A 25,548-nucleotide genomic window follows, 5' to 3' on the forward strand; every position below is an offset into this window, starting at 1 on the left:
CAGCTGAGCACGGGGAGGCCAAGCTCTGCAGGCGCTGCGCCCCAAAACACTAAAACAAAAGGGGCTCCAAGCGGCCCCGCTGCACCCAGAAACACCAAAAACGCGCCTGCCCGGCCCTCCACTGCAGGCAAGTGTGTTGGTTTTAGTACTTTGACTGTTTTCTTACCCGCCCTTAGTTTGCAAAACTAGAGAAGTATATTGATTTTGATTTTGGTGCCTGATCACAGTTGGGCGGTAACCTTCCTGACTGCTGGTTGTTTCCAGGCTCTGTGGGCAGTAGGACCCCCCCGGCCGGCACCCCTGTGTACCTGGACCTGGCGTACCTGCCCTCGGGCCGCGGCACCCCCTCCGTCGACGTGGAGTTCTTCCGCCGGCTGCGCTCCTCCTGCTACGTGATCAGCGGCGACGAGCCCCTCAAGGAGAGGGTCATGAGGCCCCTGCTGGACGCACTGCTGGATGGCAAGGCTCTGTGGGGCAGCAACCTGCAGGTCAGGGCAGCACTGCCTCGTTCATTTAAAGCAGCAGCCTCATAGCACTAACCTTTTTATCCTGCCATGATGCAGTGAGAGTAAACACCTAGTCCCAAGTTTCTATTCTGTGCATTTGTAGTTTTTATTCTGTGCGTGTAACCCTTCTGGGCTGCACACACGTTTTGTGGCAGGAATACCTGCTGCACAGGACATTGTCAGAAAATAATGATTCTTGAGCTTGTGGCTGGATAATTGAGTCAGTTCAGCGTGGGAAGAATAAACTGCTTTAGACATTTTTGTGGGTGTTATACTGATGTAAAACCAGATACCAAAGGCTAATGGTATTTTGCTCTTAAAACGGAAGTACATGGTCTGTTCATGTTTTTGCCTGCTGTTTCATGGTCTCCCTTCTCCTTTTTATAGGTGACCTTGATCCCGACCTTTGACTCTTTGGTAATGCACGAGTGGTACCAGCAGACCCACGAGCGGCAGCGTGAGCTGGCTGTCACTGTGCTGGGCAGCAACAGCACGGTGGCCATGCAGGATGAGACCTTCCCAGCATGCAAAGTGGAGTTCTGAGCGCCCCCGAATCCAGCACGGACCTTTACCCAACACACACACACACACACACACACACACACACACACACACACACCAGTGCCCCTTTAATCAAACAGCTACAGCCACCAGCGAACAACCAGCCCTTTTAAGCTTTTCCACACTCCAGCGGTCAGCTATCTGAGTATTGCATGCTGCGCTGCCACATTTACAACACCACTCTCGTTCACCAAGTCACTCTTGTGTTTGGAGAAAATGCACTGGGCTATCTTAAGAAATTACCTGCATTTGACATGAAAATAAGTCTCCATTCTTGTTCACAGGGTCGGAATCTCTCAGAAATTGCAATGTCAGTGGGGTGTTTTTTCTTTTGGTTTTGGTAAGGTGGCGTTGCATTTTCCTGCCTTGTGGTCCGAACACTGCAGCAGACATGACTGCAGCTAATTCTGTGACGGTTTGAACTGATTTTTCCTATGGCTGTGTTCTCTTGAAGTTGTGCAGAATATCTTTTGAAACATTTTTTCTGGAATCGGGAAATAAAAATTCGAAGTAACTTCAAAATCATCTTTCTATCATTTGATGTCAAAAAAAAAAAAAAAAAAAAAAAGTTGAGGAGCATTTCACATGGTTTTAAAAAGATTCTTTTTTTAAAGGACCAAGCCCTTGAAACTCCCCACTCCCTGTCCCACAGGATGTTGCCTGTTTGAGCGCCTTGTTTCGGATGGTTTCCTCGTGCAGCGCTGGGGCACGGCAGCCCTGTAATACACTTTTTTTGTTTGTTTTTTTTATTCACTGCACCCTTGCTTCCCCACTAGAGTATAACTGGGTGATGCTGTTGCAGATTGGAGTCCCTGTGGATTGGGTTTCTTCACCACCCTTGGAAGCATTCACTTGAACGCATAAAGGCTGTTGCCGGAGAATCTACAACCCAGCCATGTGGTTTTGTAGGACTTCCTGTATTAATAGTGTTAGTGGACCAGTCTTGTACCTTTCCCAGAGCGAGCTCTGTAGTGCTGTTCCTGGTTTCATTGTGTGATCCTGTCAATGGCATTCCTGCACTTGTTTTGTACAAAACACCTGATACCTGAACCCCGAACTCTCACAAAAAAAAGATAGGATTTAAGACATTGGGATATTGTGTAACTGCAGTATACTGTAAAGCATGAATGTGAGGCACACTAACACACACTTAGGGATTGTGATGATTATTATGGTATGGGGTTGGGAAGTCAGTGATCCAACTGCCCCTTGAAGATTAACTATATTAACCCATTATGCATGATAACTTCTTAATGCAATCACCGGTTAATTGCATTCAATTTACTATCCCACAATATAATGTCTACTAGTAGCGCACAAACCAATTCTTTGATTATTCAGATCAAGCGCTCCACGGGTGAGGGTGGGTGCTGTCGACCGGGCTGATTTTACCATTCCAAGGGAAACCAAGCATCCCAAATCCTAGCAGCTGTTTCTTCACCTCTTTCCCTTTTGAATGGTCAGTTAGCTCAATCAACACCAGTGACCCTCCCCTGATTTTTGTGGAGAGCTCAATTCATATAGTCCGACTGTGCAGCACTTATATCTGCTGCTTTATTAAAGCAAGCTGAAGCTCTACAAACGAGTACAGGGTTTCAATGCATATGCATATAATGTGTGTTAGATGCATATGCATGTACAGAAAGCTTAACAAAATTGGATTACATAGTATTTCAGCTTCCACCTTATTTAGGTGGACAAAGGTTTAAAACTAATAGCTGCTTGCTTAGCTAATTTTGAATGGATTAAAATCGGATTTAATTCCAGTAATGGAAAGAAAGCAATGATAAGGTTTTTTTTATTTGTTTTTTTTTTTTTTTTTAAGATTTGTTGCTCAAGGGGATAAACGTGTTCTTGCTGTCCTGTCACTGCCTCTAACGTTTTAGAAGCCACTTTCACCACATTGCTTTCTTAAGGTGACATGCACTGCTCGGTTACAATTCATGTTTTATAACACTTTTTAATGTTTCCAGTGTGGGTTTCGTTTAGTGCCTGAATGTAAAATATTTATATAAAAGTAACTTAAAAGTAAAAAAAAAAAAAAAAAAAAAAAAAAAAAAAAAATGGTATCTCCACATCTGTGATGTGTCCCTGTCCCATATTTCAGTAATTTCTGGAGTAATGCTGTAGAGTGTAGCAGGCTTGTGTCTTGTACATTTATTATTGACGCTTACATTAGCCTAATCTATACACACACGATGCATGCACTTCAAATGAGATAGGGAGGTGCAGTACACCGGGAGGGTTGGAGCTGGAGAAACTGATCTATGCACTTTGAGGAACTGTCTGTGGAAAGGCTGCAAGTTTTAGAGCAGTTAAAGGTTATGGATTTATTTTTCTTTTAGATGAAGAGAGTCATGCTAGCTAGACAGGCAACGCTGTCATTTCTTTGGCCAGAATGTACTTCATTCAAGATTTTCGCTCCGTTCCAACTCGCATAAAGATCACTCTTGATGAGGTGGTTAATAGGCTGTATAGCTGAAGAGCATGCTGTACCCAACAGAAGTTGAAAAACATGTCATGGTTCGGTCAAGCGGTACAAAGGCCAAATTGTGAATTGCTAAAAAGAGTTGAAATTTGAAAGATAATAAAAAACAATCTCCCTCACATTTCATACTTTTATTCCCTCTGCTACTGAGGGTGTATATTAAATATAACATATCCTAAATATAATACAGTACATATTTGCTATAACCTTAGATTAGCTTTATAAATGTGTTTTTGTGTGGGGTTTTTTTTCAAATATTTTGAGGAAATGAACAGGGCCATAAACAGACAAAATGTAGAATACTGATTATCAATTTGGCATGTTCCTGTTATGTATGTTGCTAGGGGCAACAGAGGCCTGTTAGCTCCCAGGTTAGTGTAGAAGCCTGGGACTTTCCTTGTTTACATGTGCAGTAAAAGATGCAAGCTGTGACCTTGGTAATTAGTTGTTTTTTTTTTATTTAACTTTGTACAACTATTCAACATGTATTCATTTAAATTAAATGTAAAAAAAAAAGAAGCAAATTCCACTGCCCATCTTATTTATTTTTGTTTTAAATTAATATATTGTGTTTTTTTGGTTTTGTTTTTTGTTTCTTTTTTTGCAGTTTCAAATAATTCAATTTGAGAAAATGTGTAAACTTTAGGAACCGGTGCCTCTTATTTGAATTAGTCCTTTCCCTTTTAAAGGACTAGTCTAAAGCACCAGGTGGCTCTTTAGGTTATATTGTCCTCCCCTAAAAAGAAGAAAAAAAGTAAACAAATGCTCATTTTCTGTTTGGCAATGTGTTTTGAGATATTCAGGATATTATTCATAATAAACATATGCCACCTGGTGGACAGATATGGTAATTGACACGAAATCTGCCATTGCCCCATGTTGACAACATTTACACCCCCACCCCCCCATGGTCTATATTGTTAAGGCAAGGGTCCTTCCTCCTTATTAAAAACAAATGTAAAACAAAACTGAAAATAAGTAATCATGTTTGCTTATTTGAAGTATTGAATGTCTGTAGCTCTGTCTGTGTAAGAATCTGTCCTTGTGGGCTGCTTAGCTGCACAGTTAGAAGCTTGTGACTTGCCTGTGCATTTGACAACAGAGGGGAAAGGGGTGCATTTTAATGAGGGCTGATTCAGTATTGAACACTAATGTTTTTTTCTTTCAATAAATATGCTTCTTTTATAACCCAATTAAGTTTCTTTTTTTTTTTCAGAAAGATGTCTAAGTGGTAATGTACTAATAATAGTTAAGTGCCATGTTGGAAAGGTATAGGATGCTTGATACCGAATTAAATCAACAGAAATCTCTGTGTATACAGACTAGCTTGCAGTATAGAAAAACAAATAGACTCACAATATTGGATTCCTTTGGTTTATAAACCTATAGCATCACTTTCTTGCAAAGCAAAACCAAACAAATGATGGCTGCACAAAGCAATTACAGAAGTCATCTTTGATGTAACTTTGATCTGTACGTCAGGTGCAAGTTTTAATGTTGCATTTGGGATTTACTTGCCTTTAGAAAGTTAGATATCCTGTGAAACAAAGTAATGTGTTCAAAGATGTCAATTAAGGGCAGTAGGTGTGTGGAGGAAGGAGGCGGATGGTGCTTCTGTTTCCAAACCTGCACTATGTTACAATGGTCACTTAAAAACCACTGAACAGTGCATGCTGTCATAGCATCGACGTGGTCCAAATTGTCCTAAATCAACTGGGTCTCGTTCTGACTTGGCACACGGTTCAAAGCATCCACAGTATATGAGGAGGAGGGCCCAAAGAAGCCTGTACATTATTGTATGAAGGGATGTGCAGGAATAGCTATTATTATTCTATAGGGAATCCCTGGGTGCTTTCAAAGGAAAGGGTTTCTGCAATGAAGTATTTCATTCTTAATATAACCATGATAGCATGCACACTGCTGTAATTATACAGGGGTTAGGGCTTTGTGTCTGCAATGCCTCACACGGACCAGAATGCGTTCACCCTCTAGCTCACGGGTCCTACTGATACAAAAGCCACCAACCTCCTATAGATCTATACGGTGTGTTTGTGAAGTTGCAGTGTACAGACATTGTTGGGTTAGGGAATGTGACTCCAGAGTTCAATAAACCGGTGAACCATTCCCACTGCTGTGTGCTGTAGTATTTTGAGATGTTTGTGTAGGAGGAAGTGTGTGCATAACGTTGTACAGCTGGGTTTTTATAACTGCCGAGTGAGTGGTTTCACAGCCCGCAGTTTACACTACAGCTATGGCTAAACGTTTGGCATCACCCGATAGAATTAACTTGTTGCTTCATAAAGTCGAATTGAAACCTACTGAATAATGTTACATTAACCTGATGAATTACATGCTGCTTTGTAGTTTTCCGTATACTTAAAGAAAAAAAGACAAATTGAAAAATTTCTAAATTGAACATGAAATACTGCACTGCTGTTAGACTTGCGATCTCATTTTGTAGTTTCTTTGCTTCACATGATATCTTATTCATGCAAAGCAGACACCACACCTGATATTACAGCTGACCTCCACTGTTCTTGAATGTTCGTGGCCTGATTCACATGTAAATGGTATTCTGGGCAGTTATTCTAAATTTACCTCTCAATTACTTAACTAGACCCTTAATTGAATTGATAAGTTGCTTAATTAGACCTTTTTACTTGTTTTCAGCTCTTGAACAGTTGCAGATTTCAAGTTAGCTATAACATTTAGAAGTAACTTGAACTCAACTTTTTAGGAGCTGAGAACAATCAAAAAGGTCTAATTAAGCAAATGATGAGTTCAATTAAGTGTCTAGTTTTAGTAATTGAGAGCTCGGTTGCAATGAAAAGCAGAAGACACGGGGGCTCCCCAGGACCAGGGTTGGGAAGCCCTGTCCTAAAGGAATGGTCATGTATCCAGAACTATGGATCTTGCCGATCTCACAGTACCTATTATTTCCACTCATGGCAGGCACATGTATTTTTTTTGGCAGCACCAAGGTCCACATCTGAAATATCTTGATTGCTATTGTGTGTTGATTCCTTAAAAAAAAAAAAAAAGTTATGCAGAAGTGTCTGATGTGTGAACAGCACAGAGACCATCATCAAAGCATTGCTTTTGGAGAAGGGTCTTAATATTTAGACTTGCAAAACTTCACTCATCTAAATACAAAGGTTGCAGAACAAGCAGTAATGCCATCTGCTTGCAGCAGCTCCTTGGACTCAGGACCGTATTGTTTCCAAGGCTGCCACAAAATGCTGACCTCCTGAAAGGTTGCTGTCAGGTGACTGTAGAGGGGGGCTTTTGATTGGACAGAGGCCACCTCAGACAGAGATGAGGTGAGCTGGTTTCCACGGCAACCTCCCAGTTAACTTCTCCTTGTCAGATGCTGCTGGAAGACTAAAGCTCTCTCAGTGAGAAGTTTAAAGACACAGCACTTGTTTTTATTTTTCTGAAAAAGAGTACAAGGTTGTATTCACTGTGGCTTGTTTCAGGTGTGTCCCCGTTGTGTCAGTTTTAGTAGATCAACAGAAATTTGAATCGAATGCGTTTTTCTTGAAAATGTTGAGACAGGACAGCACCATGAAGTAAGAGGCTACATCAAAACCCCAAGTCACTCAGAGGAATTAAACATACAATAGAATATTAAGGACATTGTTAAAAAGCTGATGTAGTTCATTTATTTATTTATTTATGTATTTATTTATTTTTACAGAAACAGCTCTTTAAAATTGTATTTTATTTTCGACAGCTGCTTTTAAAGCAAGCGTGCCTGGTTCCTTGTCAGTTTTATAACACTGAAGTCGTTTTATTCCTTCGTGCGGGAAAAAAAAAAAAAAAAAAAAAAAAAAAAATGCCTCATCTGCTTCAAAGAACATCTGCGGCACACTGTCCGCACAGGGACTGGTAAAGCTGCGGTCTCTGCTGCCCTCTCGTGTCTCTGTGTGTTAAAGCGCCCTCTGTGTTCTCCTGAATGCTAGAATGAACTCAGTAATAGGAAGGCTGACCAGGCAATTGCAGAATGACTGGTCTGTGTGCTCTTCAGCATTTGAAATGCTTGATTTATTTTCACCTGCAAGGTTGACAATAACGGTATGGGTCCATCCATCCTGTACAAAGCTTTAAACTATTTTACATATAGCATCCACAGTAAAACCCGTTACGAAACAGGACAGCTCTAGTTGATATGGGGCCCGAATCCATTCACATTATAAGCAGCACAGTGGATTTCGGTCAGTAGGTGGCGCTGTGGTACTGCATTCTGTACGTACATCTCAATAATAAAGGAAGACGTTGTCTTTGTCTTTTTAGCTTAAGTTTGGGTAGTAGGCGGATGGAGTCTGATTATCCTCAGGAATCTACCTGAAAAGCCACTGCGTGTAAACTGGGATTAATTGTATAATTGGTTGAATATAAGTTCGCTTTACGTGTGTTTTTCAATAAATATAATATATTTTTTAATCATGAAACTGAAGTTATCTGCACGACTAGTTTCGTTTCTGCTTATTAGCACCAGTTTTTTGGTTTCTTTTTTCACACGTGTTGGTAGCACGTTATTTATTTTGGACACGCACACGAAACCGCGTGGTCACGTTAACAATAATTATATTTCATCTCGTACATTATTTATTCATCTTTTTTAAGTGTTTAACTCAGTGATACATGACCAGAGTACTGACTACAGCATATGCAGCTCTTTATTGAAGTGCACTGGGGCTTCAGAAACTAACGTATCTCCGTTTATCCTGGTTAGATAAATCAATGTACTGATTATAATTACCATCGGGTCGTTTACCTTTCTACACCAATCCGTGTAGACTGGGCGTGTTTATTGCTATAGCCCGCCTTAAAGATATGAACGGCGTTGGATTGGGCCAATAGTAGTACATTTATTGGTTTAAAAAAATCAGTCTCCCGGTTACGTTCATCTCGGTATTGATGGTCAATTTATCCAATCACTGTATGCTCTTCCAGATGGGCGTGTTTTAAAATCAGGTTTGTGTCTTCTGATTGGAGTAAGGGAAACGAGTGTGGACACGCCCTAAGTTGTAACCGCACCCACTCGAGTCTTCTCCAGGGAGAAGAATGACTGAGCTTGTGGCCAGTGGTAGAAGCACGGGGCGGGGCTAGCGGGCACTGCTGGAACGGCGAGTTGAAATCGAATCGCGCACTTCTGCTCGGAGGCAGGACAGGTGAATGGGATGGGATGTGGGATGAAACGGTATTGAATACACCGACAGGTAAAAGAAAGACGAAAAAGCGCGATTTTTTGTTGTAATAGAGCTGTGAATGTAACAGTGTTTCAAATTATAGTGCTGTGCATTTAAAACAACGGTGCCCGAGCTTAATCGTATTTTATATACTATTATATACTATTATTATTATTATTATTATTATTATTATTATTATTATTATTATTATTTCATCATACATAATGCCATTAAAAAGGCATGGTTGAGATTAGTAATTCAATTCGCTAATTCGTGAGTTGTTGTTTATTCAAATAAAATGTGGCAGACACCGACACACAGGCAGAAGGATATGGTCGTGATGTGTGTGTGTGTGTGTGTGTGTTAGTAAGAAGAGGTTGAAGATGAGCCGTGGAAAAAAAAAGGTCTGTTATTTTTGTGTTGGTTTCGGGAGCTGGTGGACCTGTCCACTCATTTGATGCCACGGACAGGGTACTGTGGGAACATGACGTTCAGTCTAATTGTAAACTTCAGATGAAATGTTATCAACATGTTGCAATGGCAGCTAGGTTTGATCCCTTTCTAATAATAGCGCGTTGGAGGCCGTATCTTCTGCTGGGGATCTACAGCACAGAGCTATACAGATCAGTGTAGTTCAGTTATATATACAGCAAACTTATACAGCCAGTGTTGGATTGGACAGCATGGGTTAGGGACGTTGCACACAGCATTTTTGCAGTGCAAACTGCCGCATGTTAACCCCTCGTCTTCTTGTCTATCGGTATGCGGTTTGCGCTTCTTAAGTTTCGTGTTGTTCTGCTGCGGTCTCAAAAAAGGGAAACGGACCAGTTTGCACCTGGTGATCCTCTGCGCAGCCAGTGTGTGGAGCGTGTATATCATTTACATTCAGATCAGGAGGTTAGCGCTAGAGGTTAGACCCGATCGTGTTTACAGATTACTACAATACATCCCAGGACAAACCTTACGACTAAAAATTAAGTTAGAAGTCTTTCTCAGTGACGTTTGTCATCGAAAGTGTTACGTTTATTTGACTGACTAATAGTTGTTTTCTGTGTGGGACGACCACTGAGACTGAGTGTCGTCCACGGTAAGGCTGTGTCGAGACCAGCTAAACAGGAAATATAAATATTTAAATGTAATTTGAATAAGGACAGTGTCATGCAGATTTGTAATGAGTTACTGTTACGGGAAAACAGCAATGGTGTTCTCATGTTTTGTTTACGTCACGTATCAAGTAATTTGAACCCTATTTATTTCGGAAGCAATATCTGATTTAGCCCGTTTCACAGGTGGGCAGAAATAAGACCGCCGAGTAAAAGCCTGACAGCTATAAGCTATGGCATAATGCATAAAAACATCACTGATATAAAACATGCCCAAATGTAACTTTTGGTTTAATTTTGATAAAGTGTAGGAGAGGCAAATACCTGAATACGTTGCCTTATTAACTGCCACTAACAAAATAACGTTTTTAAATCCAATATAATTGTAATATATATAATTATATATATATATATATATATATATATATATATATATATATATATTTATTTTTTTTTAATAACCAGCTGATGTTAGGCTGATGTTCGGTTTATGAAGAAGACTTTTCTGATTGACAAAAAGACTATGCTTGTAAGAATCGAAGTTGCCTTTTTCTGTTCTGGGTTTATTTATTCAAAGCGCTACTGGGAGAATGTCTGTACACTTTGTTTCATTTAATGTAATAAAATATGAAAAAAACAAAAAAATCAATTGATAGCAAGCCAGTCGTTTTTATTATGACCCTGGTTTTGCTGAAAGTGCTGACATGCAGGGGGAGTCCAATTCACATCCATAAAAAAAAAAAAACACATCCTTCATTCATATAGACTTTGAGTGGATTTTGACAAAACTTTATCGTTCTAGCTTATATATATTTAAATAGGTAAAAAATAAGCGCATTGCTTTGTGCAACAGGCCCCTGTCTTTCTAGACCTGAGTTAGCATGTGTCCATTAATCTGTATGGGGCATGTAAACAAACAGGACTGGCAATAAGAGCTGCCTGGGCTCTAGTAAGGTTCACACAAAATGGGGTTTGAACAGAAAGTAATCAGGCAGAATTTGAAAATTCACCTCTCACCTTCCTCCCGAGAGCCTTGTTTCTGGAGCTGTCTATGCTGTTGGATAACTTTACCTTCAGGAACAGGAATCAGGCTTGTATCCCTCCAGCTGTGTAAATCGTTATGGAGAATATGCATTGCCCCAGCCTCACAATTGCACTGACAAGTAGACACATGTTCTTGCGGACAAGTACAGACCATGTCCTGCATCGTTGAGTCCTGCCCACTGACTGCACTGCCTGGGACGCTTTGATGGCTGGGACAGTATGCTGAGTCTGCAGGCCCTAAATATAATCTATTAAGTTATGGCTCATTTACAGTAGAGATTTTACGCAGCTGCTTATGGTTACCTTATTATAAAAGGTTTGCATGTGCATTAGGAGGGTGATCAAGCGCGGACCCGAATGGGCATTGTTGAAAATGGTTCGGCTCTTCTGAGAAATAGAAAAAAAACGACTTTACATTTTTATGGGAAATTTTTTATTTCAAGGAGAAGCGGTGTTTTGGGAGCCAGACGGTTGAATATGCTCTAGTATAGAGCTGCAGCAGGCCCATTCATATCGCACACAGAGGGTCTCGGAGCATGAAATAAACAAAACAACAAGCATGTTCGTTTTCTCATTCAGAATGAACACTTGCATGAGCACTTGCATGTGTTTGAGTTAGTCTGGGGGAATGCGTGCCCTTCCTCCATGAGTTACAGCCTTAAGTCTCTTCTCCAGGAAGATTTGGAATCTGCACTGTTAGTGATCTGTGCAGTCTCGGGTTCTGGGATACAGGGAGAGGCAACTTTTACACACGCGTCGGAGATACTGTTTGCGGGACTGACCATTTGCACAAAAATCTGTGCTACATGTGGTAGGTGCTGCTGGTTATTTGTTCAGTATTCTTGTTAGAAGGCAAAATAAAGTTAGTGTTGAAAGAGACTGGACCACTTCTGCTTGGTAAACTGCCTCTGGAAATGATTTGTTGGAAAAAAGACCAGCAAGACCAGTACAGAAGAAATGCAATTTTAAATGTGCATGCTGGTTTCCATTTCCGGTTATAACAGCCTACACTGTGGGTGACTGCTGTGAGGAAACGTTTCTCCCTAATTAGAAGCACGGCAACCAAGAGGTGGATGGCCCTGTGAAAAAGCTGCATTCAGCTGTTTCTAGTACAGGGTGCCCCAAAATGAGGCCCCAGTGGAAGTATCGCACACGATGTGGATCAGGGTGCTCTGTGTTATATCAGGCAGGCACACCCTGGTAACTGTCTGCACCAAACAGACCTGAGGTCAGTCACTATTACAGGAACATCGTTTGCTGAAATACAGTTAGTTGCAATTGTGGTGCAGTGACTGCAGTTATGATTACAATTGCACTAAAAAGTAACATGCATGGCTACACACATTAACATTTATTGTAAATAACCAAGCAGTCATGGCTGCTACAGATACAGAGAATAAATGGGGTCACTAAAAGTGGTTGAAAGTACGAGAATTATGTTTACTCCATGTAAAAGGCAATGAAGATCTGCGAAGGATTAAGCTTGGAGAGGTGTGTAACTGATCAGTTACACAGTGTAATTACAAGGACAACTGCAGTTACACAGGTGTGCCAAGGTTCAGCTACAATTACATTGTAACTGCAATTAAAAAAAAAAAAAAAAAACGAGAGACCACAGATATTGATCTTTATACCTGAGATACCCCTTCCTAGGTGAATATATAGATAGATAATTAATCTTAATCTTAATGTGCCCTATGCTGATCTTCCACAAATTAGACACCTAACCTTGTCTAGGGGTGACACCAGGTACAGATCATCGCGTAGGCAAAGGGAGCGACAGACAACAAATGAAATGGGAAAATGTGATGTCGTACAGGTAAAAGCAAGGTAGAATTTAAGTGAATGAGAAAAAAAGAAATTGGACAAGGCTTGGGGAGCTGTGTGTTTTTGGCGATTACTTGGGAAACAGTTTCTGGTATATTTTCTAATACAGTGGGGATATTTATTGTGTAAAAGTAGTCCTCCGCTAGGGAGTGTCTGCTGCCACATTCTTCTTTTTCCACGTCTGTCGGATCAGAAGTCGATCCACTTGTGCAATTTTGTCATTTTCATTTCCCTGCTTATTTAGCGTTACAAGATGGGATCAGTATTACAAGATGATGTGGGTAGAAACATTGCGGTTGAATAAAAAAAAAAAAATAAGAAAAATGAACTAAAGCAGGGGGTACATAGAATTCAGTACAAAAATAAGACTGTGGCAATAGACTTTGTGCAGCTATACCCGCTGGTAGTTCCATCACCTGTGAAACAGCTTGCATAGTGGATCTTTCATTGTTGGTCGTCACAGGTAGGCAAAATTCCCATCTTGCAGAATGTTATCTTTATACACACCGAGAGTCTAATTTGGGGCATAGCTGTTTTCACCCACAAGTACAATCATGTAGCTGAGGAGCCTGCAGTATATTGGATTGCTTGCGAGTGTATGCTGCGATTTTCTTTGTAGAGCTGAACTCGGGAGCCAGTGAGTGTCTCTTCTGGGCATTGCCCCCCCCCCCCCCCCCTCTCTCTCTCTCGCGACCTTTTCACACTTATAAATCGAGGAGGCAGTTGACAGTGAATGACTGAATGTTTATACACAGTATTTTTTTGTCCGTTGGAAAGTATTCTCTCGTGTGGTTGTTATTTCCGTGGCTTGCTTTGTTCGGTTGGCACATCAGATTGAACTGCGCGTAAGTGGAGAGGGAGCAGGACCGAGGGTTTGTTGCTCCAATGCCAAGTTAGGAATGAGGAGAGGAAGGAGGGATGTTTAGTGTAATGCAGAGTTAGCCAGCTCATTCCATTTGAACGACGTACTGCAGTTCTTTCCTATGAAGAGTTTTAGGAACAATACCTGTACTCATTGCAGCACAGTACTGTATCAGTCATGCTTACTCTGCTCAGCCGACTGATTGCATGTTCAGTGAGGTCAAACCTACACTGAGTTAGACACAAAGGGCTGGATTTTCCACTTTCTCTTAAGTTTTGTTAAAAATGCCCCTTCATTCAAGTTATTGGTTAATGAGATGTTAGCTAGGTCATGTCCTTCACCCCGTGTTAGAGTGACACTTTTTTTTTTCATCTTGATTAGAATGGCCCCCAGTACAGGTTGACCTCAGTGGAGATTGCTTGCTATGTCCTCTGTTTACTAACAGCATAAAACGCTCTGTCAAGAAATGATGCATGCTTTAGAGCGGAGCATCTCAATTATTGTGCTCTGTAGTTTTATATAATTCAGTCCATCTTATTCTAGCTCAGAAGTTGTTTCCCAGTTGGGCTTATTGTGTTCTGATGCCAGACTATGTGCGTCATTATGCATGCTAGACCAGGTTTGAATGTCTTTGTGAACCAGTCCAGCTCCAGCTCCACTCACCTTTCTGTAGCAGTCAGTAGATAGCAAGCAAGATGTATTCTTACGTACACGCTGTGTGAGAATGCAGCACTGGGTCAATGCTCTCTGGGCTGGTGATAAAAAGTGCATTTTTCAGGGCAGTGATATCGAGATCAGCTGTCTCATCAAAGCTTTCTTCGTCCAAATCACTGTATGTAGCTTCTTGGACCCCATACTGTAGTGCCCATGTCTGTTTACAGGGATAAGACTCCTATTGCATCGCAGTTGCACCCATGCCAGGTTTCACTATGAGCTTGATTAGCCACATTGTATTGGTAACAAACTCAGGTGTGTCTTATTAAGCTCATAGTAAAATCAGGAATGGATCAAACTGCTATGTAATGGGAGTCACATTTCCATCCCTGGTTTATTTACACCGGAGACACAGTTATGCAAAGTATCACACTCTGCACTGTGGATAATATCCTAGCTCACCTGAATCAAGTAATTACCGCATGCCAGGTCAGTCCAGACATGTTCTGTAATAACAGTTAGTGCATAATTGTAAAGCTGTTTATGAGTCTCCCTGTGTGTTTGCCTTCACTAGGTGCAGTACGCTGGAGTCAAGGCTGAGTGCCAGTTTGTGATCTAGCCCCCGTGCTTTCAGACAGGTGAGTTCAGCAATCCGCTCCTCAGTGGGGCAGTGGATCGATTGATTTTTCTTCCCAATTTTAATGTGATACAGCCCTCTGGAATTTCTGTGTATCTGATGGAAATTATCTTTGTAAAATATTCCTGTATTCCTAAATTTCTACCCTCTGTTTAAATGTGTGCTGCTGTATGATGTGCCAGATTGTTGCTTAGATGTGATGATCTGTTTGTTCTAAAGGTCTACCTGTAGAGCCTCATGCTGTCTGCGGTGGAGGTGCTGCCGTAGGTCATGAGAACCTGCTGTGGTCTCCCGTCATACGCCATAAACCGATAGCAAAATGCCGCTGCTAGGATCCTTGCCAGATCTAAAAAACATGATCACATTACCCCCTGTCTTGCCCAGCTGCACTGGCTACCTGTTAAGTTCAGGATTACTTTCAAAATGCTCCTGCTTGCCTACAAGGCCCTTCATCACACAGGTCCAGAGTATCTCTCCACCCTGCTGACCCGCTATGTCCCTGCCCGCAAGCTGAGGTCCTCCGACTCTGGCCTGCTTGTTATCCCCAAGCAAAAATGCACCACGCTTGGAGAGGTTCTTTTAGTTTCATTGCTCCGACTCTCTCTCCCAGCTTTAGTGCATGATGCTCCCACAGTCGCTTGCTTCAAATCAACTCTCAAGACCCACTTGTTCTCCCTTGCTTTCAAAGCTCTTTAAGCCTGATATCTGTTATTAGCTGCTGTCTAAACTGCTATTTCAGATTTTATTCCATCTTAATCGTATGATTCTGTACGACACACACATCCACAATGTTTAGAATTCACATCCTAGCCTTTTATTTAATGTATTATGCCTGTATTTAATGTATTTGCATTGCTTTTTACTGTCTGTATTTAATGTACTATGCCCTGTATTTCACTGTATTATGCATTGTTCCTCACTGTCTTGTAAAGTGCAGTGATGGTGGTCCACAATGAAAGGCACTATATAAAATAGATTGCTTGATTGATTCTCATGCTCAGTGATGTTGTCTTCTTCGTGATGGACGAGTGTGTTAATAACATTCCCTGATTTCTTCCCTATAAATTCCAGTTCCCTGTAAAGCCCGAAGGTACGCTTGAGCAAGATGTCCTGCTTCCGAGAGAATTTCTGGGTGAGCCAAGTTTGTTTTCTATTTGGGTTTCTTCTTTTCCTTTTTTTCTTGGTTACAGATTTTAAAATATAAAATTTAAATCAGATATTCTGTACCGCTGGGAATTACATTGTTCATTTAAAAACGGCAGTTTTCTTGTACTGCTGTAAGATAACACTACAGGAAATTCATATAGGGATGATATTTTCAAGGCAGCAGTCTTGTGTATGCATTTTGTTATGTGTATTTGTTCGGATTTGCGAAATCCTTGCATACATATCATGGGGTTTTGTTCCCTATACAATAACCAATTAAATGAATAAAAATAAAGGTGCCATCGTTCATCATGGAGCCCCTGGAGCCTCGGACAGGTGGGGGGGTGGGGGGGGTGGGGGTGGGGGGGTGGGGGGGTAGTCCCAGGGTCTGACACGATGTGCCACAGGATGCAAATGGTGTCCTACTGTTTACCGGGACCTGTGGGCATACTGCCTTGGCCCTGGTCCCCACCCGCAGTGGGTCAGCCCAAACTTTGGAACACTGTTTGAAAGCGTCTCTTGTTGTGCTGTGTCCTGTCGGTGTGAATATGAATAAGATGCAAATCTCAGTACACTTGGGACAACACCACTGTCAGAAAGGTTCCGGGGGGGGGGGTGATGGATGTTCATTTCTCATTTCGTGTAGATCCACACTTTAAATTTCACTTTGTAGAATGTTTGAGTTCGATAAGCCTAATTAGTCACCCACCTGAGCTTAATTAGACAGACGAGGCAACAGGCTGAAATGTAACAAATTTATCTTGTTAGAAATCAAGCCACACAGCGCCCGCTGCACTTCCAGAACTGTCAGGCACAGCAATAAAGAATGATCTGACAAATTAACTGACTGGAGCAATCCATTTTTCAAAGGACGGGCAGTGTTAAAATAAAATAAAAACATTTAAATGGTTTACAATATTGATTTTTTTCCTGATGAGAAACTCTCATCTGTGTTTGGTAAGGAATTAAAATAAAAGAATAATTAAGCTAAAAATGTAGTGTTGCTGGCGCTATATAAGGTACCATATTTGTACCCCTGCCGTTTGGTACCGCAGAAGACCAAACGGTTATTTTAATGGTCCAGACAGTGGTGGATCTGTATGCCACTACTTATTAAAGAATGGAGTAAAGGCTTTGAGAATATGGCCTCTTACTAGCATTAATACATATAAAGACATTTAGATAAATCTTTACACCAAAAGTATCCTTTGATGTTGAAATGAGTAACATTCAATACAAACACAGTGAAACTAGGTCTATAAATGAGATTGCTGAATTGTAGGGTGGTGGCATTAAGATGTGCTGTTGGTGGTTTTGCTAAAGTACCCATTCTGCTGTATAGAAGCAGCGTGTTCCTGTTCCTATGAGTGATTCAGTGAGTGGGAGTGTTGCGTTTAATAACATTGCAGTGGAACTGGCACTGTGTTTGGCAACCATGTACATTCATCTTCTTTTTTTATTACACATGTCATGGTCCCCAGAAGGAGATGTCGCTCTTCTGATCTTTATTATATATCAGTCTCCGCTCTTTCAGTACTTCTGAAACAAACAAAACAACGCAGTTTTAAAATTCAACCAAACATTTCTTTTGTTTTATTCAAAACCATTTTTTTTTCTTTTTCACGCATCTATAATGACGGAGTGTTTCGGGTGAGTTGTGTTTGAAGGAGCTCTCCTGTTTATCGTGGTCTGTGCTTGCAGACACAAACGGGAAAGAACCTGTTCTAGTCGATCCTGAGCAGACAGCTGATCAGTGAAACTCAGCATTTCATATCTACCTGTTTTCTGCTTATCAGTCGCCTGTTTCAATTGGCACTTGGCTAAATGTTTATGGTGTCTTGCATGTCCTGACTCACTAATGACACTCCCAAGAGAAATACACCCCCTCAAGTCACTTGTTCCAGACAAGTCAAAAGTACTGTAGTGCTGCTGACAGAAAGAATGTGTTTTTGAGCTTTGATCGCTCGATAACTTTAATGGAGACAGCTTTCATTTCAAACGGAAGTACAGTAGAGCGATAGAGCAGAACACACCTGGGGTTATGTAAGTAATGGGGATGCACACAGGTGAGTGCAGAACTTTCATGTGGATCAGCATGAATTCGTATAAATGAATAAATCCCTTACTCTTCATTCGAGAAGCACATGTTAGACTGTAGGTAGCTATGTACTGCTGGTCCTGTATCCTGATGCATAGGATTCTTCATTCCAGGAGTGATCACAATGCTCTAATAAAACACTGGGCTTTAGGGGTGAAGTTCTTGTTTTGAGCTTTTTTTTTTTTTTTTTTTTTTTTTTTCATTGTGTAACCTGTCAATTGTCAGGATTCGCCATTTAAGGTGATAACCGGTAATTAATGGGAAAGTGAGTTGGATGAAAACATCAAATTGCAAATTCTTCTTTTAATGTCATTATTCCGTTATATAATTCATATAGAGTCAAAACAATAAAATAACAAAATAGCTTCTGAACTTCAGTATTACAAAAAGCATAGTTTTTCCTTTTCTTCCAGCCCCCTTTTACTGGCTCCACCTTCCAGTAAGGAAGGGGGTTTCCCTGAGTGTCTTTGTGACTTGCTTTGAGTTATACATGATTGACAGCTGGCTTGTCTGATTTATTGCCTGAGGTGTCTCTGCTACACTCAAGTTGGTTTGTGTTTGCTGGTCAGTAACAACGAATTGAATAGGATCACACAAAGCAGCAAGGCCTCCCCTTAAAGCCAGCCTGTTGCACTGCCATGAAGAAATCAAAATCAATAGGTCCAAGAGCTACGGCATTTAAAACACAGTGAAAGCAAGGAGCCCCAGCGATACAGTCTCAATCCTGGTACGACGCACAAGTACAGTTTGATTTCAGAGACATCAGCGGCAGTGCATATCACGACTCTCCAGGATATCCTCCTCTAGCTATCTCATCCCACGTTCTGGGGTTCCCTGCAGTGCCTTCTAATTGTGAGGAAGCTGCAGTCTGTGCCGCAGTTCCAGTCTGTGTGTGTGTGTGTGTCAGAGCTGTGGTTTGTAAATGATTCCTCAGTGCCCCAGCGACACACAGCCCTGTATTGTGAGGCAGCCCTTGACAGAGCTGGCACTGTTATTATAACAAGGTAAATCATGCAGGTTATCTGGTGACCAAACAGTAGCATGTGATTTATCTCGGAGGGGGGGGGGGGGGGGGGGGGGGGGGGGTTTGTATATTTGTTACTGCAGTGTAGAATTGGAACAATAATCGATTTATCGGTTATTTGTTAAGTCTTGATTGTTTACTCTATTGAAAATTGTTAACTATAATAGTGTTTGACAGCTTAAAAAGATCTGTGGCACTGCTGCCAAGATTAGCTTCTCACCTTCATTTGTCCATAAGGAGATGCTGGGGGAGGGGGGGAGTGCCGTGTATTTAAATTCAGACCCCTCTATTGGGAGAACTGTGGAATGGCTTTATTTTAAAAAGTCAGCAAGCTAAAAACAGTTTGAAATCATGTTTAACGGAAGTTTAAACATGATTTAGGATAACTGTGGTTATCGTCCCAAATTTGAACTCGTGATCACCAATTTAGGATGGAATTCTCTTAATCCCTTAATTATTTAATGAAACCCATAAACCCAGAGGACTAAAGTTGTGCTCTCGTGGTCTCCGCTGTTGGAGGTGTGAAGGGGATTAGAAACGTGGCACCTATTTCAGTGTAAATGGCCTATTTGTTATTCACATCCCTGTCTCGGAGGATCTCTATTGGACAGATGATAAGAGACAGTAACTGCAGGTTTTTTTGACATCTTGTAGCAGCGCCGCACCTCAGATAACCTCCGGGGCTGTGTTTTAAGCTGCACCTTTGTCAACCAGGCTGAGAGCTGAAACTCCTTCATCAGGGCCCAGCCAGGGGCCCACAGACTGTTCTGGGCCTCTGTTCTAGCGAGGTGCTCAATTATTGAACACGCTGAGGGGTCACTTTTAAATAATTGAATCCCTGTTGAAGCAGATAGCCCTGAGTGTGGTGCTGCTGCCAGCCTCTCCTCCTCTCCTGATACCAGAGCACCTGTCATACCGCCCTCAGCCCTTTGACTTTCTGTTCCTTTTATAATTCAGACAACAACATTTCTACTCTTGGCATAGACAGCAAGACTCTATTCTGATCAGTAGCACGGAGGTAGTTGAATATTCAGTGTAATACGAATTTGTATTTCTTTTGTAGTCAAGCAAAAGTAACAGTTCAGTAATATAGGTTTAACAGATGACATGCTTTACAACTTCTGTGTAGGTGGTTGTTTATTGTTTAAACTCATACCCAGTTTCAGTTGGAGACTTGATGATATTGTTTTGTAGTTAATTGTTTACTTCGTGTTATATCACATTTGACTGGTTTTCACACACCATCTTCCACCCCGGCATTTATTATGTTAAGTTGAAGGAACTTTTTGAACAAAAATGAATGCAAATTAAACTGTTTCAGTTAAGCGGTTAATAATATCCTATGCTGTTCTGGGTTTTTATTTTCATAGGTTAAAATGTTTTAGGAAGCGATATATTTCAGCATTTGATACTGTAGCCTTTTAAGATTGACTTAAACATTTAAAATGAAGGGGTGTGTTATTGTGGCTATCATTGAACCGGCTAAAGACCCCCCCCCAAATCCAACCGCTACAGGGGTGAGGACTGTAGTAAACTTGAAAAGCCCGGGATGCAGGCTGGGTTAGCATGCGCTGGGAGTAGCTGGTTGCTAGGTGACCGGGTTTCCTTGGCAACTAGGCCCAGCTGAATAGGCAGTCTCTGTGCGAGTGTGACAGCTCTTTATTGTGAGGTCAGTCAAAGCAGGTCCTCTGTCTAAGCTTTCAGTGCTGGCATCCATTTCAGTAGAGCTGGGTGTCTCCTTTCAGAGGGATAAGGGATTTTAATTAGGTCGCCATTTTATTCTTACGCACCAAAATTAGAATAATGATAATATGGCAGTGGGAGAAAAAGTATTTTGTTTTACGGAGGCGGAACACATAGCTGTCACTTTTCCCATGGATAAAAGGGGACGGTTGTCTTTCCTTTGCTACCCTTGACACCAATCTTCTTGCAGTTGGCACAACAAAGGGTTTTGTTTTGTTCTGTTGTGGTATCCATGTACATGAACTAATCCTGGTAGATCAGCGCTTTGGGTTTGTAATACTTGATTCCTGAGAAGTCTAGAAGGGCAGAAAAGCGTTGCACTTGCCCTGGCCCTCCCAACAGGTTGGGGAAGGCAAGATCAGCAGGGACTGTGCTGTCATTACCAAGCTACAGCACGCCCTACTGGCCAGGCCGCCGCTGTGCTGAAGTTGAAACTGCTGTCAAACTCCTGAGTGTGAAGAATTATTGTGTAGCGATGCCTGTGTGTAGCACTGAAATGCTTCCCCTCCTCACTTGAGGAGCCTTTTCAGAAGTGTGACCCAAGCAGAACAAAGCAGAACAAAATGAGTTAATTCTGTAGGGTGATGCAAACCCTTTTGCAGTAGCTGTATATATGAATGATGTGGAGACTAGACCTCTTGTTTCAATGGCTGGCTGTGCCCTGACTTCACCTCTGAAGAGGCCACAGTACGGTGAAGCAGATGTACTTGAGATTAAAAGCTCATAGCAACACATTTGTACTGTTTATTTAGTCAAACTTATGTTCAAGTACTGTAGCATTGCGAGGTGTGTATTTTGTGTTAACCTAAATGAGACTTTCTTTGTATTCTTCGTATCGCAGATCAAATGACCCGTCAGTTAAGCATTCGGTTATTTGCATTTGCACAATTAAAGACGCGCTGCATTAATTTCAAAGCCATCCACTGTCTGTATACTTACTACTGGAGTGTGTACTGGCAAAATCACATTTTTAAAGTGATGTGCTATCAATGGAAAGTTAACGGACAAGAGGGGAAAAAAGTATTTGTGAATTTCAAACAGCACGCGAGGCAATTGAGCTGATTTAAAACTCCATTTAATGTTAATTTACTTTCGTTTTTGTTTCGTTTTCAAATGGCATTGTATTTGGATCCATTTATTTTTTCAAGGACATGATAGGTACTCATTTGTCTCATTTTTTGTGAACTCAACAACTGTTTCTTCTTTCAAAAGTTTCTTTTCGTTTGCCGTAATCCTCACGCGTGGTGTTGCGTATGCAGTTTGCAGTATGTGTTGATTTGTATTCCTGTGCGAATGAGCCCTGGACCTCTCTTTGTTAAGCAGTTGGCATGACCGGGGCCAATCCTGAAGCTGGGAGTGGGGGCTGACACAGCAGCTGCAGGTGTCCCTGGCTTGTCAATAGAGCTTTGTACAGGCTGGCACGGGAATCGCAGAAAGAAAGGAAAAAGGCTCACTTGGTCAATGCCTGCACTACAAAAAATGCTCAGTAACTTGAAATGTTAAAATACAAAAGTGTGCTTATTTAATAACAAAGTAAAATAATTACTCTAACATTACTATCATAACTTACATGTATTAGATTGTTAAACCTTTAGATTTTAGCCTGGAATGTTTACCTTGTTAAAAATGTGCAGTGTGTGTGTGTGTGTGTGTGTGTGTGTATATATATGTCAGTGTTTTTTCATATTCAATGCCTTTTCCACATGCTACTTGCAGCCCTGCAGATTGTCATTAGCAATATGAAAGTCACGCCTGCTGAGTGTTGGCGTCTTGTTCATTATAACAGAGTGCTAAAGGTCTGTAGTGTTGCTTGATTCCTCCTGTCTTAACGGTCGTTCATTGCTGCCTATGGAATCTGGAATGAGTCACTGTGAGCGCTTCATTTGAGGAAGCCCACAGATTTCACAGCACCGCCAAGGAGCTGCCATCTGAGAGAGAGAGAGAGAGAGAGAGCCTCTGATTCAGAACCTGGCTTTAATCAAATTCCAGTAGCCTGTATGAGGCTGTGAATGTTGTATGATGGGGCCAGGTACCTGTGCAACTCACATTACAGCTTGAGGAGAGACCAGAAGCACTGAGAGGGGAAGAGGCTGTCTGGGTGGGTTTGAAAGGGGTAGACGGAGAGAGAGTGAGACCCCCTCCCCCTTCTCCTTCATTATGGATGACACCCTCAGGTTCTAAATGATTATTGAGGAGTTGGTGGCATGACCCTGGAGGGCTGGGAACTCCTTAGTCTCCTGGAGGCTGGCTTGTCGTGCCATGATTTTGCTTTTGCAAGAGCTCTGCCACCTGCTTCTACCCCCTCTCCCTGGAATATATGGTGCAGAGGTTCATTTTGTTGCTTCTGTTTCTTCTAGAAAGAGTCCTAATTGAATGAGTTTAAACAACGTTGGTGCTGTATTGAGATGCTTTTATTTCCCAGTGATAAAGTGGGGTAGAAATCAGATGAGTGATATTAACCTGAGCGTGACACTAGTTACATTGTTATCCGCAGTGTGACATTCTGCCCAGGGTGTTTCAGTGTGCTGATATTAAGAGACTATATTAAGTGACTGTGTTTGTGCCAGCTTGAAAGAGTATTTCTCGCTCTCTTGCTCTCTGTGGCCTGGCCTGTCCCGGAATCCATCGCATTCCTCGCATTCCACAGCTACCTGGGAACAGCGTCTGTGACTGCCCTTTATCTGCTCGCTATTTCTAGAGCTTTCTGAGCTCCGATAGCAAGCAGAGACAGGAGGCCCGCCCTGACCTCCTGCACAAGACCAGTGAAGCCCTTCTGGCTTCAACACGTCTCCGATAAAACAAACAGGACCATCGCTTCAAAGGGAACCCGGATCACCTATTCGCCCCCGTTTTTTTGTAAAGCAGGCCAGCCAATCAATCGGACCATTGTTTGGGTTCAGAAGCGTTGCAACTTTTTGGAATGCCATTGTGTAATACTGGAGCAAAATCGAAGGAAATGTTTTTATTCAGTTGATCTAAATGGGGAGGGATGTTAATACTGTTTTAAATAGTAAGACTTTTTTCTTTTTTTTTTTTTAATTTCCACTTGCATCTGGAGAAGAGCCGCTTGAGATCTTGAAAGCCAATGTTTGCACATCAGTTAATCCAGCAGACATCCAGAGCTTTTAAACACTCAGTCGGTAGTGCTAAAGATGTTGAAAAAAGACTTCTGGTCGAAATGTTTGTCTTTAGATCTATTGTTGTGATTAAATACTGAAAAAGCGTTTAACCCATGCACTGTTAATGATTTAAAATCTCAAGTAGAGCAGTTATTTACTGCTCCTTAGACAATGGCATTCACAGGTACTATAGCTCAGGTGTGTAGATCCCTAGGAGTTCATAAATCAAAGACATGTGCTTGACCTGCACGCTGAACACTGTTAAAATCGCAGCAAAAAATAATTGGCTCCAAACAGTCCGTCTTGAATTGACCGAAACATTTGCACCTTTTCACTCCTGCAATGTTTGGCACTTTTGTAGCCTGTACAGTGCTTCTGTATCAAATAAATGAGACTATTTTTCCCTTTATTTGGCATTTTGGCAAATTCTGTTTCACTGCAATATTTAACAGCGTTTTAGTGTTTTTTTTTTGTTTTGTTTTTTTTAATGATTTAAACAGCAGTTTTTAGATCTGTCACCTTTTCATTAGTTGACTCGCCTTGTGTTTATAACCAAAAATAATATTTAAACTCCAGATTGCATTCTGATGCCAAAAACAGTCATTAGTAACCTGTAATAGATATAGCATTTTATAGTCTTGCAAGAGCTTCTGACTCTGAGAAGAGAAATATCCTGCTGCAAGACTGAAGGCAAATACAAGTCAGTGTGATCGTCCCCTGGGCAGATTCAGTGGCCCGTGAGCATGAACACCCTTCATCTATTTCACTGCTGTTCTCCCTGAGGAGCGGGCAGTACGTGTGGATTCTGAGGACATGTTTTCACACTACTGTGGTGTAAACCTCCTTTCTGAATCCAGTCTGTTAGGTATTAAGTAGTTCAAACGGGCTGGTTAGGAAGACTAGGAAGGGCATATTGTGCCATTCTCCTGACTGTGACCCCTGGAAAGAGGTAGACGTTATCTTAATACCACAAACAGATGGCTCTTGAACTCCCCAGCATGGCTATTTTGCATCCCATGGTCTTGTCTCTGTGTAGTTGCTTCTAACTGGGTCTGTAAGAGCTCCCTAGTAATGGTTATGGCTCATTTAGCCAACAAGCTTGGACTGCTCTGGTCCAGTGAGATTTTATAACGATACACTTAAGTGTATGCATTACTGTTCACTGCTGTTGGCAGTTATTTCACTGAAAGTTAATTTCAAGCAAATGACACCTTGCCCTATTGCCAGAGTTTAGTGCCCCTGGTGAGTGGTTCATTCTATTTTCTCTTTAATTGCACACATCGCCATAAACACCACTTGGCTGCACCCACCTGCTGTGCGTCAGGCCACAGAAACTGGCACCACTAGCTGCTCCAGGCTTCTGCAGGGCTGCAGATGCTATCTCCAGCATTGTGTGTGCGGCTGGTAGGTGTGATTTGAGGAAGGCACTGACTTCTGTATTATGAGGGAGGAAGTGGGACCTGCGGTTTGTTTGCTTGTCTTCAAAGCCTTGGTTGCTGCTCAACTGGTAAACAACAGGCAGGAAGCTGCTTGTATCTGTCTCG

At 41.6% G+C, this 25,548-nt stretch overlaps 2 protein-coding genes across 5 annotated transcripts in view; both read left to right on the plus strand.

Annotated features, from left to right (window-relative positions):
• Nucleotides 1-4,070, plus strand: part of LOC121300511 (microtubule-associated protein 1S-like) — a 5,006-nt gene extending 936 nt beyond the window's left edge. Inside the window, exons 2-4 of the mRNA XM_041229079.1 lie at nucleotides 4-127; nucleotides 265-488; nucleotides 894-4,070. Of these exons, the coding sequence (XP_041085013.1) occupies nucleotides 4-127; nucleotides 265-488; nucleotides 894-1,049 (504 nt within the window). The 3' untranslated portion in view covers nucleotides 1,050-4,070. The remainder of the gene's footprint in view (nucleotides 1-3; nucleotides 128-264; nucleotides 489-893) is intronic.
• Nucleotides 4,071-8,677: 4,607 nt separating this feature from the next.
• Nucleotides 8,678-25,548, plus strand: part of fcho1 (FCH and mu domain containing endocytic adaptor 1) — a 40,751-nt gene continuing 23,880 nt past the window's right edge. For 3 of the 4 annotated variants that reach the window (XM_041229011.1, XM_041229013.1, XM_041229014.1), the window contains exons 1-3: nucleotides 8,678-8,777; nucleotides 14,812-14,875; nucleotides 15,946-16,006. In XM_041229011.1, coding sequence (XP_041084945.1) covers nucleotides 15,980-16,006 — 27 coding nt within the window. In that variant the 5' untranslated portion in view covers nucleotides 8,678-8,777; nucleotides 14,812-14,875; nucleotides 15,946-15,979. The remainder of the gene's footprint in view (nucleotides 8,778-14,811; nucleotides 14,876-15,945; nucleotides 16,007-25,548) is intronic. The other variant, XM_041229012.1, reaches the window with a different exon arrangement.

Source organism: Polyodon spathula, chromosome 26 (assembly GCF_017654505.1).
Source record: "Polyodon spathula isolate WHYD16114869_AA chromosome 26, ASM1765450v1, whole genome shotgun sequence".
Classification (NCBI taxonomy): domain Eukaryota; kingdom Metazoa; phylum Chordata; class Actinopteri; order Acipenseriformes; family Polyodontidae; genus Polyodon; species Polyodon spathula.